Source organism: Astatotilapia calliptera, chromosome 17 (genome assembly GCF_964374335.1).
Source record: "Astatotilapia calliptera chromosome 17, fAstCal68.1, whole genome shotgun sequence".
Taxonomy (NCBI): domain Eukaryota; kingdom Metazoa; phylum Chordata; class Actinopteri; order Cichliformes; family Cichlidae; genus Astatotilapia; species Astatotilapia calliptera.
This window is the reverse complement of record NC_137438.1, coordinates 21,688,656-21,706,650: the sequence shown is the minus strand read 5'-3', so window position 1 is coordinate 21,706,650 and position 17,995 is coordinate 21,688,656. Positions and strand designations below refer to the sequence as shown.

Genomic DNA, 17,995 nt, shown 5'->3' with positions numbered 1-17,995 from the left:
TTGCTCTGTTCATAACTACTATGAACCGTGTCATGATGAAATGTTACTATGGGCTGTAATGAACTGTTTACACAACCTATGGGTCGTGATTTAGTGGACTGCCTTTCCTATAAACAATACAGCAAATGTGGTGGATTTTTTTTAAATGATTTCAAAGGTCAGATAATATTTGATGAAAGAACCAAAATAGTTGGCGACTGGTCCAGACAGCAAGGAAATTGCATCTGGTAAACTAGCTAGAGAAGCATAGCATTAGGTTTAATCTTATGTAGCTTGTCTTTAACAGTGCTAGCTGTAACATTTTCAGCCACTAACTGTTCTGCATTGGTTAGATCTCTAAAAGACGTGGTTAGAATGGAAGCCACCATACAGGGCTATTAGTCTGTACATGTAGAAATGATAAATAGTTGTCCTGGTTAATACTGGGTTAATGCTGGTTTAAAAGTAAAGGTTTTAGTAGATATTGGTTCATGCATTTTTTTCCTTCCCACTGTCGCCAACTGCACGCTCATAGGGGATTGTGTGATTGTTGGGGATTTTTCTGTATTATTGTCGGGTCATTACCTTACAATGTAAACCAAATTGAGGCAACGATGGGCGAGGTGTCATCCTTTCCTCACAAAGTAAAGCAGATATACGGCTGAACTGGAAGCTCCTGCATAATTCGAAACCAGACTCTGAGCAGAAGTGACCAAGGGGTCGAGGCATGGTAAGAGTGGTTTCAACTTGAGCTGAAACCAGATTATTCTCCAGTGACTAACTTCTGATAAACAGACACAAGATTAAGGAATGTCCAATCTGTTATTTCCTGTTTGTGTGACCACTGACATATGTGATGTTCCCTCCTACTGATAACAGTCAGGGAGTGAGATGAACTCTTTAAAAGAAAGTATTTTCTGGAAGGAAAATATATCAACTATGATTCATAACTAAAAACTTGGAGGTTAAGAGGCTTAAGATCTCATTCCTCCAGCTGTTTTCCTTACTAATTTCTTCTGCTTTCCTCTCCTTTCTTTAGTGAGACTGAACTTCCATCCTACGACTCGGTGGAGGAAAAGGTGAGAGGTGTTGCTTCTCGTTGTTTTTAAACAAATCCATCTGTGCAGCTTTGGGGCATTTTTATAATAAAAAAAGAGCTATTTCTCAGCTACGCAAATCAGAAAATTACATTTCATGTTCCTGCTTTCACTTCCCCTGCATTAAAACCCTGAGAATATAATAAGATAGACCGGTTTGGTTTGAGATTGAAGCACGGGACACAGGAAACCCTTTGTTGTAGTTCTTGCTTAGTGTTGCGTGACTGGCCCAGAGGTTAAAAAAAAAAAGAAAGATCTGGGTCGATCCTAATAAAAATGGGAAACCTACACATGGGTTAGTAAGGTGCCGGGCCACCTTGGCAATGATCTCAAAGTCTGTTGAATTCGATCTGACGGATGAACATTATTCTCCCAAAAGATATTCCCTCAGTTGGTGTTGGGTGTAGAGAAAGCTGCTTGATCAACCAGAATCTCCCAGTTGGTGTTCATCTGGTTGACATGGGTCCCTGGGCCTTGTTTCACACCCCTGCTCAGAGATTACAAACAGTGTTGTGTAATTCATGAAATGCTACCTGCAGATACCCAAGAGACAAGAGTCCCAGATTAGCGCAGTGACTCGACGTATTATTTGTATCTTAGTGCAGATGAGCAGTTACCTGTTGGTTCAAAGATGTTTGGATGTGACCCCGGCAGACGGCCGGGCCTTCCTCTCCCGGTTAACAAGTGAGGCAGAATGCAAGCTGCATGGTTCATGCATTCATCTGCTGCGTCAGAGCGAACTGCTGTAAAAGCGCTTGAGCAGAACGATGCGTAAATGCGTTCTGCACAGGCGTGTGGACGCAAGCCTGCAAGACCTACAGCTGCCCGTCAGCATCATTCATTTAACCAGAGTTAACCATTTAACCATAGTTTCAAATCCCAAGATCGTGATCAGTGGTTTCATACAGCTCCTAAACACACATTGTTTGTATTGCCATTAGACTAGACTCAATTTTTCTGCCTTTTAGATATTAGATTTTTTCCTAACATTTAAATGAGGAGTAAATTAATTTCCAGGAATATGCCGAATTTAGAAACGTACAGTCTGCGTTAGGAGGGAAATTTGGAGGGAACTTTTTGGTTTGACTGCCAGTAGACTCTGGTTTACATCCCACTGGAGAAGATTTGGTTTGGCATGAAGTACAACAAAATGACGAGTTTGGAGAGATAAAAACTGTGTTGGTAATGCCATTGGGCACCTTTTCTTCTAACAATGCCAGCAGCTTTGGTAGAACTTTATTAATTAAAAACCTGGAAATGTTAATAGGCTGAGATGAGAGGATCCATGGCAAGAAAAAATCAGAGCCCCTCACTACAGGGGCCACATGCTCAGCTTTTTACTTTAGCATGTCACCTGTCTGCAGGTTCAAGGGGAAGGAAACTCCATCCATAATTTTACCAACAATTAAAACAAAGCCAGCTTCCAAACAGATTCCTCAGTCTCTGAAAAATTCCCACTCAGCACACCACTAAACCAGAGCAATAATCTTCATCCTTCGTCCTCAGTGTTGTTCAAGAAAACAAAGGAGTGTACCAGCCTTGGGTTTTTTATTCTTTAAAATCAGTTCCTCTGCTCACACCAGACGCAGTTAACATGTAGTCCCTGTCAGCTGTTTCAGTATATCGTATATACTGTATATTTGTTCCTTTAGTGTTTGCCTAAAAATAGAAACTCTTTCTAGTCACGTCCAACACCTCAGAGTATCCTCATGTTCTTTGTTACATAAGGATACTCTGAGGTGTTGGACGTACAGTCAAATAGAACGCAGTTTTCTATGCAACTACAGGGAAAAATGTAGTTTTTAATTTCAAAATGCCATACTGAAGAAAAACAAATTTATCAAAATGAAATGAATAAAACACTTAAACAAGTGACTTATTTGGTATAGTAAAAGCCCAATTTCTAATCCCAAAGCTGTGAGAACAAAACTTACTGAAATTCTGATTTTAAATGATAAATATGCTTTGTTTTGATGTAAAAACTGGTTCTTTCACGAATGCTTGTGTTCATGAAATGTGCAAAAGTCGAACAAGACAAACCAGCATCTGCAGAAGGCTTTAATTAAAGCATCTGAACAGCTCCAAACGCCTTTGAACATACAAAATAATGACCTGCATGTTGTTCTCTTCTCACTGTGGTTCCCAGTGGACCCGAGTGCAGCTGCAGGGGAAACTTATTAATGTTTTCATTCTTGTTTCTGCAGCAAAAACACACGGAGGTGGAGAGGACCACCAAATGGCTGAAGATGCTGAAGAACTGGGATAAATACAAGAACAGTGAGAAGGTGATTCTCCTTTTGACAGCACTGATTTCATTATGAGCAGGAGCGTGTGGCACCCTGCTGTCCACAGCTGTCCTGAACACAGATGCAAAGACCATAAATTGGCCTTAATTGATGCAGTTCTAGCCTGACACGTGTAGAACATGAGCACAATGTGGCTTCTGAGATTGTTACTTTGCTATTAATAGCTGCTTTAATAGTAGTGCGTGTCCGCGGGGGCCATCGATTCGCCAGCCGCTAGACGGTGTCGCAAGAGATGATTGGCAGGCACTCGCCCTCTGCTACAGCTACACAAACACTGAGCTGCAGTCGATGGGCTGAAGGCTTCTATTGAAGCATCTGAGGCTGGATTTAAAACCTGCAAAGTTAAATCAGTCATACGTGACATGATCAAAAAGTTCTGGCATTTAAAAAAATATGAATGAGTAAATAAATAAAATGAAATCCTGATTTAAATTGTCTGTTGGTTAAACTCATCTTCTTCTGCACATCAAAACTAGGGACGCGTACGGCTCGTCTAGTAGACGATCAGTCATCACTATTGTTCGTCTGACCATTTTACATTTTAATGGATCCCCAAATGTTCTTGAGAAGAATAAAACACTTAATGTGAGGGACTGCACAGTTAAGCAGCATTTAAACAGGGCGGGAGTATGTAATAGGGTCTGTTTGTTTGTCTGTCTGTTTGTTGGCAGTCTAGTCAGTTTTCAAGATATCTTGTTCAAATTTGTGTCATGGTAGCAAGAACAGCTCAGGCTGATTTAATTATGGTGAAAATCGGGTCGACATCAAGTTCAAAGTCAGAGCAGACGTGGAAAAACTAGAAATCTCAAGTTTTTACAGCCTGTAGAAGCCAGAGTTTTCAGCCAGATCTGCTCCAATGATATGATTAAAGATTGTAAAATACAGCATTTTAGTATGTAATTCTTCAAGGTCATAGGTCAAAGGTCAGATAATCACCATGTTGTTATAAATGCAGGCTGATTTCACCGTATTGTTAATAAAGCCCTTTGGGGCGAGTTGTGCTCTTATTCGCTAGTTCAGACGGCTTCCAGTGCAGCTGTTTTTAGACCCTTCCAAAGACGTCTCCTTCTAAACTCTTACTTTGCGATTTCGTCTTCGACTTGTCCAAAGGGCAAGCATCAGCTTTGGTTTCAAACTGACCTGAACTTCATTGTTGGCTGTGACCGAGTAGTTTCAGGGGTTTACAGTTGAAGAGTCCAAACTTCTCTGAGTAGATGAGGAGCATTCACAGGTTTGTGCACTGGGAATTTGTCTTTGTGTTGCACTACAGACGTCTGAAGCCAAGGAGAGTGGCTGCGTCCATGTGTTAGACTGTTTAGGGTCTGGACTTTCCCAGAAAGATCTTGAGCCCCGTTCTGATAAAAGTCAGGTTTGTTCTTTTAATATTTCTAAGAGAACTTTTTGGCCAACATATGGTGAGAGGAATTCAGTAAAACCTCCTTCTGAAAATCTGCGTTCTTTTTAGATAATTTATGGTCGGTGTAAAAGGTTTTTGTGAGTTTTCTGATCAGAATGAAAAAATTGCTTTATTTAACATAAACATTCACCATTGTAACTGTATATTTGTAGAAAATAAAAGTAAACATACTATGTCCTCTTTAATACAGCAAGGTCCAGAGTTTTCCACATTAGAAACCAACAGGCTGCTTTACTGCACTCGGTCATTTCATCTTTAAATATAAAAACAGTCTTCTGTGCAGCTTCAAAATGACCACGAATGATAAAGTAACACACATCAAATCCACCCTTAAATATCTGAGCCACATTCCAGCATTTATCTTCCCGAGCTAATGTAAGTCCACTTCTGCCCTCTGCTGCAGTCCGGCTGATACAGAGGAGCTGAATGTCTCTGGAGGACAGCTGGAGGGGGGCAGGTATCAGCTATGGCTGTCTTCATTGGTGCCTTCTAAGGTCCAGGTTGTTTTGTGGTGTTCCCCGCAGTGCTTCATTTGTATGCATGAATTCAGCAGGGATTACTGAGGTGTGTTGGTCCTTTGAAATGCACTCACTGCTGGCACTAAGAGCGCTCTTAGGCTCCTTTTTTTTACTCTCCTTCTGCTTCTTTTTTGGTTTTGCCTCCCTTTTATTTCAAAGCCATTTTCAAGTCAAGTTACAGCCAAGGACGCAGAGAGAACATTTAGCTCGATCCATCACATCACTCAACATCGCCTCCTCCGCTTCCCTCTTCCACCCTTTCTTTCTTCATCTCAGCTTCAGGGATATTTCTTTTACTTTGTCAGTCAGCAGCGTGCCGTCAGCTCGGCGAGGAAACGGGTCACGCTCAATATACCTCTTATTTTATTTCCATACTTGCCAACTGCTGTGAGAACATTTAGCCCGCAGTTTGAAAGTATGAGAGCAGATGTAAGACAGTCATAAGCTCCCCTTGAGCCACCCCCACCAGCCACACAAGACCAATCCTCCTTACGGTTATCGTGTTTAGCATTATAGTAATTATACCGCAGCAAATGTTCTGAAATCTTGGCTTCTAAGACTATAGCTGTGCCCCAGTCCAGTACTTCACAGTAACTGCTTGGTCACCACAGGAAGTGGTGTTCTTCAGAAAAGCTGTGGTGGAAGTGGAATCTTGAGGATGTTTGTGGTTGTGTTTGGGAATATGATGAGGAATTGTAAAACAGCTAATATGATGGCTTCGTTCGGCAGCTGGGAGACTTTATTAATATCCAACAGCAGTCACTCAGGTGTGGGTCCACACAAAGAGGCTCCATCAAGGAGCCGGTGTTAAATGTGAAGCCAATTACTGTAATTCCCGGACTACAGAGCGCACCTGATTAAAAGCCGCATGCTCTAATTTTAGAAAGAAAATCAATTTTGTACTTTGTACAAAATCCGCCGCACCGGATTTTAAGCCGTATGCGTTTCACTCATAATATGAGATATTTACACAGAAATACTACACGTGAGGATTTTTAACATTTAATTTAATCTGTAAGGTAACATAAACAAGGTAACATAAACGATATGGTAACATACAAAAATACATACTGCAAATGCTTTTTTTCCTGGAACAGCGCCTGTAACACGGCTACCTTTAAGTATACGTACGTATCAGTAACACACATACGTTGCTTGTGGTTTTTTACGGAACAGTGCACAAACAACATTACAGCGTCTCTTAACAGCCGGTAAAAATATATACCGTATATATACTACATAACAATTTTATTGGTCTACTGTTACCAGGCAAAATGTTTTTGGCTGCATGAAAAAAAATATGCATTAGCATTAGCCGCACATCAGTATAAGCCGCAGTGTTCACAGTGTGGGGAAAAAGTAGCAGCTTATGACCCGAAAACTCAGGAAGGCAAACAGCCTCTGAGGTGGATCCATGCTAATTAAATTTGGTATATTTCAAACTGCCAACAGGATTTTTAGGTATAAAATTTCTTTGCACACACTGGTGCTGGCAGGCCCATTTTGATTGCACTTTAAAATAATAATAATAATGGATACTTTATTGATCCCCGTGGGGAAATTACTTGTTTTTCTCTGCATTTGACCCATTCACTCAGAGAAGCAGTGGGCAGCCACTAAGCAGGCACCCGTGGAGCAGTGTGTAGGGACGGCACCTTGCTCAGGGGTACCTTAGGGTAGCCGTTGAGTGGATTCGAACCCCCGACCTTCTGATCACGGGGCGACCACTCTACCTACTGAACTATCCCTTCCCTTAAAATGGAGCCCGCCTCATATTACAACTTTTAAAGCAGTATTAAAAGTTAAAATGTTTGGCAAATGTGTTGTAAAAATCATTCTCAGTTTCCATCATTGCCAACAAGTCTTGAAAAGCTCACTGCTGTCCAGGCTGCTGTAGTGCAGTACATAGCACAAGCAATGCATTCTCACACACATACTTTAACTCGGTTAGAGTTACAGTATGCCTCTTCACAACATTTACCCTGTACATTTTGAAGTTACTCTTGAGTGCACTTAAAAGTGTTCTTTTGTGTGCTGAGACCATATAGTTATCATTTTCCTACCGCTCATCTTGACTTGGATTGTGGAGGCAGCCCAGACTTCCTTCACGTCAGCCACCTCTTGCTCATCTGGGATGGCAAGAAGTTTTTCCCAAACAGGCGAGAGATAATCTTTTCAGCGAGTCCTGACTCTGCCCCAGGCCTCCTCCTGGTATGACATGCCCGAAATGCCTCTCCAACGAAATGCCGCGTCCAGGAGGCATCCTGTTCAGATGCCTGAGCCACCTAAACTGAATCCTTTTAATGTGGAGGGGAAGCAGCTCTACTCCAAGTCCCTCATGAATAACCGAGCTGCTCACCCTCTAGCTAAGGAAGAGCCCAACCATTCCTTCAATCTCAGTCTTTCAGTCACTACTCAGAGCTCGGGACCACAGGTGCGGGTGCAAACGTAGCCTGACCAGTAAATCGACAGCTTTACTGTTATGCTCAGCTCTCCACCACAACAGATCCCACACCATCCCAATCCAACTGCTGATCTCATACAAACTCTGTCACTCTGTGACGAGACCTGTTTTACTGTTATCATAACCAGCTGGGTTAAGGCGTCCGTGTCAAACGACACATTTTTAACAACTTGGAGAAGAAACGCCAGTTTTTGATACAGGCCGTCACTGCTGCAGGCTGTACTCTGCAGAAATGACCTCTTTAGCTTCAGAGGGAAAAACACTGCCAGCACAGATCCATAAATTGAAGCCACAATAATGTGCAGCTCATTATTTGTAGTTGTAGCAAAAAGAAAAATAGAATTTTGTTCTTAATTTATCTCAACTTCAGCATGTTTTTAACTCTGCTGGAAGAACTTGTTTAGTGTAAGGAGGCTCAAGTCCAGCTTTAAATTAACCAAAACTAAATAAGTCATAACTAAATGTAATGCAGGTAAAAGTGTGCAGATTCAGAGTCTGGTTACAATGTGAGAGATTTGTCATTTTTAAGACTTTAAAGGGAGGATTTTAAGACATTTTAATACCAATTAAGGTCTTATTTTTAAGCACCCCCAATGTTTTCCTTCCATATTTTAAATCCATGCACACAGCGAGTTCTGTCTGTGCAGAAGATGAGCGCAAACCAAAGCGTGAACAGCACACTTTCAATGTAAATGTTGACACACATGTAGGCACACAGACACACTCGTGCTCGGAGGATGATTAGTGTAACAGATGCGCTCATTGACTCGCTCATCAGAACCTAATTACAAGGCTGTTGCACTAGAAACAAGCGAGTCCCAAGTGTGGTGGGTAGGAGGCTGATGGAGTGGAGGCTTTGGACACTTCACACACACCCAACTAAATGTCATTAATTCTCAGATCTTACACACACACACCACTCAGACCTTTAAATGTGAAAACACACCAGCTGCACACACACAGACACACACACATCAGTGCATCACACTCATGTGACGCGAGGTTACAGATGGGGTCTGATTTATGGCTCCTGATTTACTCTCAGCTCGTACATGTAAATCTGGCCCGACTCCCTCTGCGTCTGTGTTTCTTGTAAAGCAACAAAAACAGGTTCAGATTCAGAAATAAAATGTAAATAAACACTTTTGCTGCAATATTTTGTACTCTGCAGAATGCTTTGCTTTAATTATTTGAGATCTGTGTAGACTAAAACAAGTTAAATGTTTTAGCCCTCACTAGAAGTTTAACTATTGATGTTTTTGTTCCAATCAGCTTCCAGCACAGCTTTTATTTTCGGAAGAGCCGCCCTCAGAAGAGGGACGGGGTCCAGGGTTCCTTCCCTCAGCATCAACATCTAAGTCAGCATCTGACCAATCACAAATATGGATTTGTCACATTAAGATAAAACTACAATATTAGAAAAATATGAAGAGGTTAAACACACAACCTCACTGCAACATGGCGGATAGACACAAGTCATCAGTGTGGGCGTGCGAGAGGAAACACGCTTCAAAGTTGCGTCTCTGGGGATTGGCTCGTTTTGGGAAGCACCGAACACTGAGGTGCTGCGATTAGTCTTCGGATGTTTTTAGTGCTGCCTCCTAACACTCTACCATCCTTTCCGTTTGCCTCCGCTGTCAGTCACCTGTGCACACGCACACGGCTGGCTGGGTTTTAATAGGTGGAGACGGAGAATTCACTGCTGCGATTAGCTTTGCTGTTCCAGCAGTTTGCCTTTTAAGACTTAATCTCCCTCAGCCGGAGTCTGACTGATTTCCCATCTCTTTGTCGACACTGGATTACTCTGGACTGTTCTGCATGCATAGCAGTCTATTCTATCTAGACTTCTCACTGCCCGCAGTCTCCGTGTGCATCCAGCCAGATGGTCGTGGTTCACCTTCCAAAGCCCTTTGCTTTCTCTCAGGGAGGGTGCAGCGTACATTCAGGCACGCACTGTTTGTGTTTGTCTGACAGCTTTGACAAGATGAGGGAAGGTTTCTGTATTCTGTGTAATTTTTGGCAGCTGCCAGATGCCCCAGTTACATGTCAGTGGACTGCAGCTACGGCCATGCAACTTGGTGTTTCCTGTCCGTGTGTTTGTTTAAATCACTAGTTTATGCAGTGCAACTTCCTGTTTAAGTTATAATGCGGAACATATCCTTGTTTGGTGTATTTGGATTATTAAAAATGTTCCCAATGACATTCAAAGTCAGAGAAATGTGGAATTTTACTCAGTTTGGTCGTGTATTTCATTTGGTGGAGTGTCAGTGGTTTAATGACCTCTTTTACTCATCCCAGCCACAGGCTAGCACATGTACCGGGTCCAGGCGTCTCCCGTTTTGAACGAGGCTCTCGTCTTTTTAATAGCGCCCAAAAAGAGTTTAGCCCTCATCTTCTTCCTCTGAAGCTTTTAATTAAGCAGACTTTTAAAACTTAATCCAGTCACACACAGCAAAGTATTAATTGTGGATGGATCATTTCAGACGTTCTTCTTGGCTGACGTTTTGTGTGTGTGTGTGTTTACAGTCCAGCTATTCGTCTGTAGCCAGCTGTGAGATAGAGGACAATTAAAAATGAGCCAGCTTAGCTAAGAGCACGGACGTTAAAAGGCTTTTTTTACTAAAGCTAAAAACAAGAAATACATCAATAAAAACAAACTAGGTATTAAACAAACTAGACCTTTAAAAATGAGGATTAAAACAACATTGTCAACATAAAAGTACAAAGAAAATGTGTTGCCATAGTTACATTTTTGCAGTATAGTTGAATAAACTAAAAATAACTTAAGATGAAAGTAAAGAAAAAAGCTAATTAGATCCTTCAAATCACCATAATTTAATGGAAGTGAATTTCCTCTGTATGTACTCTGTTGATGTTTTAGAAAATGCTGATATGAACTAACATTGAAACCAGCTACAGGCTGAGTCAGGACCATAAAAAGATTTTAACTGGATAAAAAAAAAAACACAACACAAAAAGTCAAAAATACAAACGTTACATTATTAGTTTTAACAGTGAAGAAACTACTCGTCCCATGATGCATTGCAAAGACTTTGCACAATCATTGAGCTGAATCCTTTTTGCTGTCAGTGTTGGATAATAGTTTATTTGACAGGTTTTTGTGGGGTGTGTGTCAGTATGCTACAGCACTTTGTTCCTGGCTGTGATTGTCACTCTCAATGTTTCTAAAGCTTTGTGCTTAAAGGTTTCCATGGTAACCACAATCTCCACCAATCAGGGGCGCTGTTTCAGTTTTAGGATTGTGGGTAGAGCAGTTCTTGTAATTGTTTTTTGTTGTTGTTATAACAAGTTTGACATCAAACTGATTTGTGGTTCATACCAGTTACATATAATCGAGCTCACAGTAAGTCTGCTGTGGATTTTACAGTATTATGCCTCCTAATCAGAACATGAGTGCTGTCATTATAGCCTGAACCTCACTGCTGAGATCTATGAGAGTGACTTCTGGACTAAGTGAAGGCAGAGGAGATGAAAACTGAGTTTCAATAATCCAGAAATTAGAGTGAATGTGAAAGGCTCCCAGAACAAGACTTCACACTTTATTAGACTAATATTTTTAACCAGAGATCTGCAGCTGAAGTGCTTCACAAGAGATTGAGGCCATGATCCTAAGAGCACGGTGACACCTGTTAAAGTCACACATGAGGCTTTGTGAGCTTATCGCCTTATGCTGAATATGCAGAGGAAAAGAAAGAACCACCACATTCATCCTGTCTTCACATTTAATGTTTTGTTGGACTAAACCTTGCACGGCCCTTCTGATGGCCTAAATGTGGAGTGATTGTCTGAGGTTAAAGTTCCTTTTTGAAGGTTGCTAACGATGACCTCCTGCTATTTGTTTCCTTCCAGCTGCTCAGGAGGATCTACAAGGGAATCCCCCTGCAGCTCCGAGGGGAGGTGTGGTGTCTGCTGCTCGATATACCCAAAATAAAGGAGGAGAAGAAGGACTTCTATGAGGTATCACTCTAGGAACTCTCAGCTAAACACTGTCTCTCAGGCTCAAGTTTATAAAATGTCTGCAGCGTTCATCAAAACGTGAGCCTCATAAAGATTCATAAGCGAGCTGACGAACACCTCGGCTTTATTTGATTTCACTGAGCTTCAGAGTTATTGTGGCCAAGCAGCAGCTTTGGAAGTTTAATCGTGTTTGTGCAAAGCTGCACGACCTGCTCCGGCACACGGTAAAGATCTTTTTGGGGGTTTTTCACCACTGCTGCATAAAGTTTGGATCGCATTAGAAAGTTTAGCTAGCAAGATCAATATATCACTGCCTTCATTGGCTGGGAAGTGGTCTAATTATGAGTTAGGCCACATGCACTAAATGATGTGGAAAATATAAAGTGAAAAAGAGAAGATTTCTCCCCTGTGAGCAGGGCAGCTCTGTCCACAATAATCCATCAGATTTCAGGAGGTGTAATTTAGTCGTGTTTGGTTTGTTTTTTTTAAACATTTATTACCCAAACTTTGTTGTCTGTAGTTAGCATTACATACTGTCAGTAAGAAAAAATGATATCAAGGAAAGTTGCAACAATCTATGCAAAAAAATCAACAGAATAAATATTTAAGATTAAGTTTAGAGGTTTTATTCATTTTACCAATTTAGATCATTTCATTCAAGATCGTGAAGGTAAAACATGCTTTAGAACAGGACAGGTCACCAATCTGTAGCAGGTCAAACGCACAGAGACCATTCACACCTACACCAATTAACCAAACTCCACTAAAGCCTGGGGTTGCATAACATCTAAATCAGGTAATTATTCTAGAAGAAGAGCATTATTGAAAATAAGGCTACGTCCACACGTACACGGGTTGTTTTTTTTGAAAACGGAGATTTTTCGTTTTGTTTTTAAAAAAAAAAAAAAAAAATCCTGTCCACACGTAAAAGCCAAAAACGAAGGAAAACGCTGCTAGGAACATGCCAAAGCAGCAGGTGGCGCTATATTCCTATCAGTGTAGAAATGTTGGCCAATCAGAAGTCAGCCTGGGTGGGAAAGAGTAAAAAAAGATGGCGCATAGAAGCAGAACTGAGTCCTATGTGTGGAGGGACAGTAACTGTATGTATATATATGTATGTATATATTTAAACACTGCAGAGAGTAAAATTAACAGTAATGGTATTTTGTCTAAGTCCGCCATTGTAGAAATTAATATTCCCCGAAACAATAACCTGACGCACAGTGTGACGTCAAAAAATGGGCACACCTTTGACGCTGCGTCCACACATAAACGCAAAAAGGGAGTTTTCAAAATTATCCACCCTGGCAGGAGTTTTTAAAAAAATCTCCGTTTTCAGTGACCGAAAACGCCGTTTACGTGTGGACGAAAGGTGCAAACGCATATAAAAATCTGCGTTTTCAAAAATACCCGGGTACGTGTGGACGTAGCCTAAGGCAGCAGCCTCGCTCTCATCCATCGCTCACACCTAAGTCTGCTGCTTCACCCTGAAACAATATTGTCGTGTAAAAAAAGTGAAAAATATTTAGTACATGGGATGTTTTATCTGTTCTCTTTTAACCAGCTGCGTAGAGCCCTCCTTCATCACCCTGTAATCTTAGCATTAATTTCCATCCACTATTTGCTCTTCCTGTAACACAGAGTGCAACTATGGAGTGATCCAGCCACGCTCTGAGATGCTTGTTTTCCTTTAGGTCACACATTACCTGCTGCTAGCTTCTCCTCTGTTGTAGTCTGGTTCTACTTGACCATTTTGTTTGTTTGTTTGTTTGTTTGGGTTTTGGGGGGGGGGGTCACCTCAAGTGGGGAAACAAGTGAGTTTTTTCACCTTCAGCTGGCACAGTTTTCTTGCAAGACGTTTCTATAGCAGTGATATCATAATATGACCCTACTGTGCATTTTGAAGCCTCAGCGCTAGTGTTTATTATTTTTTAAAGCCAGAAGTGAGGGTTGGGTGCCAAGTTATCAGCTGAGGCTTCGAAAGCTCGATCAGCAAGGTGGACCCACAAACTCTGTGGACACAGATGCCTGCTATTTAGTACTAAATGGCACTTCTGCTTGAATTCATTCTTTGTTTTGTGGCTGTTTTCAGAAACTGAAGGCCAGAGCCAGAGGAATATCCCCCGACATCCGGCAGATCGACCTGGATGTGAACCGAACCTACAGGGACCACATCATGTTCATGCATCGCTATGATGTCAAGTGGGTACTTTCACATTTTACTACATCCAAGCAACCATCTGCAAGTTCATTGCACACAGCTGCAGCAATGTTGGTTGTGTTGCTTATTTAAAGCAGCTTTGCATTTTTGAGCTTAAAAGTTTCCTGTGTGCCTTTTAAGGAGCCTTTCAGTTCCTGAGTAATTCAATTTACATAACCTTGTACATAAATGTGCCTGCATGGGGGAAGATACAACGAGCCTTCACTTCACTGTCACAAAGCCCAAGAACAATGACAGCTCTCGCTATTTGACACGTAATCTCAGTAAAAGTAACAAGAGCACAAACACAACGGGAGTCAGTAATCATCTGCAGATATGCATGCATTTTCACTCTCTGCGAGGAGAAGGCGGCTTCTCCAGTGTGGAAGTGAGAGATCTCACGTCCCCTTTCTGCTCTGCCTTCCGCTTTGTTGCGTGACTCTGAGGAAAGACCTGTACCCGTTAACGCTGTTTTGCCTTTTCACACTGCTTTTCTGATATTTGGAAGTGCATTCATGCTTTGCAGCGACACAACTCAGCATCAAGGCTGGTGTGCAGCTCCAGGCCACATGCATCCATCTTAACTTGAAGCCAAAGACGCCACTGAAGTGTGTTTATTAAAGTTTTTGTATGAACTGTGGTTTGTTTGTGCTTTCAGGCAGCAGGCACTCTTCCATGTCCTCACAGCCTATTCCATGTACAACACGGTGAGTCATCCAAGCTCGCTTTTAGCGTCCTGAAGACTTTGAGTTGTAACATTTTCACTGAAGACAATAAAGGTGCACACGAAGGCACCGATCTAATATTTTGTTATTGTAGCAATATTGGTAACACTTTTTATTACAGCTAGGTAAAACCTGGTATGTCAGTGGGGCTCATATGAAGTACTTGCTGATATAACTGCATTTATATTGGCTGATATATAGAAATGTAAAAAGTAAACAAGAAACAAGAGAAAAACCCTTCAGCCAGTGTTGCATAGTTTGTCCACCAGAGGGCACTCTGCAACTTCCCCTGTTTGGAGCCACAAATACAACAAGCAGCTAATCCGAGTAGACTCGGGGCGAGTGTGAGCGACAATGAAACGATTATTTTTAAACTGCAGGTTACAAATGTTTCAGGAGAAAATAAATATATATCAGCTGATATATTTGATTTTTAAATTACCAAGTTTCAGTGTCAGTCTTAAAAATTGGTCTGGCTTTAATAATAAAACTGTAATAGTCTATTAACAATGTGAAACACTAATTAAGTAAATAGCTTGATATTACCAAAAGAAGTAACAACAATCATTTCTTTTTTAATAAAAGTACTAAAAAGATAAAACCATTTAGTAACAGTAGGTAACCTACTAAACTACTAACCTAATAACAATAAATGGTAATACTTGTGTAGTACCTGGAGTGAAAACTGTAGTCTAGTGAGATTATTGGGGTAAAAACAATATTAAGTTAGTAAAGTTTGATTTTGACATCGACGTCGCCTTCAAAGTTCACATTAAATTTACCCTACTGCAATGTTGAAATCATTTCCCGCTGATGTTTAAAATAGTCTTCCTTTAAAAAGATAATTCTTGATTATTATTCAACTTTATCAACTCACTGTCATCCCTGAAGTAGGGAAGAAGAAGAAGTACAGTAACTTTTCCAGTTTTACCTTCGTGCTGTGAATTCTTTCAGAGTTACAACCTCCTGAAACACACAGAGGTGAACTAAGCTAAGAGTTTTTTCTCCAACACTTTTGATCCCTCATATTTCAGAGGTAGACGACATATAGATGTCAGATATGAAATGTATAATTGGGCAATGTTTAAAGGAAAAATGAAAACCATTCCAAGTGTCCCAGTATCACAATATCACAGTGAACCCTGACACCCACAGTTTGCCATTCGATTCAACATAATAAAATAATATATGTCTAATGGTGATAACAGTGGTGTTAGTTTGTGTGTAATAATAATGAAGCAGGGCTGAAAAATGCTGAACTACAGATTTATTGTTAGGTCACCAAAGTATTTCTATAATGGATGGAGATGACTTATCTGCACTTACAGATATTACTTTATCAAAGTTTGTATATCCTTTAATAATTATCTCACTATAAACTATCTCAGTGTTTCACCTCAAATAAAGGAACTGTATGTAAATTAAGTTAAGCCAAGTTTACAAAAGTAAAGCAAAGAATGGCTCCGTTGTTGTTTCCCCTCAGCTGATTGATGTGTGTTTGCAGGAGGTGGGCTACTGCCAGGGCATGAGTCAGATCACAGCTCTGCTGCTGATCTACATGAATGAAGAGGACGCCTTCTGGGCTCTCGTCAAACTGCTGTCTGGGCAGAAGCACGCCATGCACGGTAACGTGCGCACCTGTTTCTGAAGGCTCAGGGTTCTCAAAGTGCAGCCTGTGGTCGTATTTATATACTTCTCTTTCAACTCTTTTGTTCTCATGTTCATCGCCAAGTAAAGCTTCCTGACACAGAAGCTGGAATGTACAGCCACTCCACTAATGGTTAAACTAAACAAGAACTGTAACTGAATGTGCAGAAGAAAAGAAAAAGAGGAAGTTTCTTGCACATGATGTGCAGACCGCTTGTACTGAATTCAGTGTGCACAGCTCCTGCAGCCTGAGTGTTGCATGCTGACTCCTTAAAGTGGAGTTCAGATGTCAAACTACAAAAATCCTCAGCATAGACAAACTTTGATTGTCCGTTGCACTTTGTGTAATCACCACGTTTGAATTTACTGGCCTAAAATTGCTGTCACAGAGGGTTCAGATCATCTGCCAAGTTCTTCTTTAAAAAAACATGCCTGGCCTTTTCCTGTTTCCACAGAGCTGCTCAGAAGGTGACAAACCATCTGTTATGTCAGGTTAAGGCACGAATCTTCTGACCACAGCTGCCAGATTTGCATTTTTGACATTTAGAGTGTTTAACTGACTCTGGTCTCTGCACTGAAATGACCTTGAGCGACTCTGGACCTCCTCCAGTCTTATCAAGCGTTAAGCGATAAAATTATCAGCGAAAGGCATCATTGAGGAAGCACTCAGGACAAATTAGCAGCACACATGCTGCTGCAGTGAGCTCATGAATCTAACTTTAAACATCTGGACTAGAGATGTTACGTATCGGTATCGGTCCGATACTGACCTAAATTACTGGATCGGATATCGGAGAAAAATAAAAAATGTAATCCGATCCATTAAATATCACGAAAGCACCTCACAAAACTTGCAACACACCGTAACTCACCTCAGGTTAGCACGTCGGAGCAGTATGCATCACGTGATAGAGCGGCTGTGGCATGCGGGACCTGTCAGTGGTCTGGATAGCATTTGGAGCTTCGCTAGCAACCCGGCATTTCATCTCCGACAAAGTTATCCCGAGAGAAGTAAAGCACGTGTGTAAGTCCATCTCTGAATGTTTGTAAAGCATTCCTGCGTTAAGCTTAACAAACGACTGCCTCTTCTTGCTGCTACTTCAATCATGAAACTGCTTAATGATCAGCTGATCGGCTTTTCTGTAGCGAGTCCGTCTCTCTTGTTTGTTTTTGGCCCATTTTGCACCAGAAAGAGGAAACCAGCGGCTGAACAACAGCAGCACGTTTAAGCTTGATAAGCTGTTGTTAGAATGTATTTAATATTACTTTCTACTCCAGGATCTTTTTCTACGTAGCTGACGCTGGTAACTGTGCAGGGGCGGATCTAGCAAAGTTTAGCCAGGGGGGCCGATAGGGCATTAACAGGGAAAAGGGGGCACAAAGACATACTTTTCTTTCTTATTCTCATTTAAAATGTCTAGCTTTTAATAAATAATTATCTGACACCCAAAGTTTTAATTTGATGCAAAATGAATAGAAGTCAATTACTGTATATAGTAACTATTAAGTCTAATATATATACCCTAGTAAGCTATAGTACTTTTTCCTTTGGGAAGGTACCATCTGTGCAGTCTGCAATTTTGTTGAAGAAAGATGTTGAATCTATTTAATATTTCTTGAAAAATAATTGATTTCTGTGCATTTTTTTTCACACTGCATCAAAT

At 41.0% G+C, this 17,995-nt stretch overlaps 1 protein-coding gene across 8 annotated transcripts in view; it reads left to right on the top strand.

Annotated features, from left to right (window-relative positions):
• usp6nl (USP6 N-terminal like) overlaps positions 1-17,995 on the top strand; it is a 106,284-nt gene that overhangs the window by 79,916 nt on the left and 8,373 nt on the right. For all 8 annotated transcript variants that reach the window (XM_026148326.2, XM_080291730.1, XM_080291729.1 and 5 more), the window contains 6 exons: positions 1,019-1,058; positions 3,281-3,361; positions 11,652-11,759; positions 13,852-13,961; positions 14,618-14,666; positions 16,189-16,309. In XM_026148326.2, coding sequence (XP_026004111.1) covers positions 1,019-1,058; positions 3,281-3,361; positions 11,652-11,759; positions 13,852-13,961; positions 14,618-14,666; positions 16,189-16,309 — 509 coding nt within the window. The remainder of the gene's footprint in view (positions 1-1,018; positions 1,059-3,280; positions 3,362-11,651; positions 11,760-13,851; positions 13,962-14,617; positions 14,667-16,188; positions 16,310-17,995) is intronic.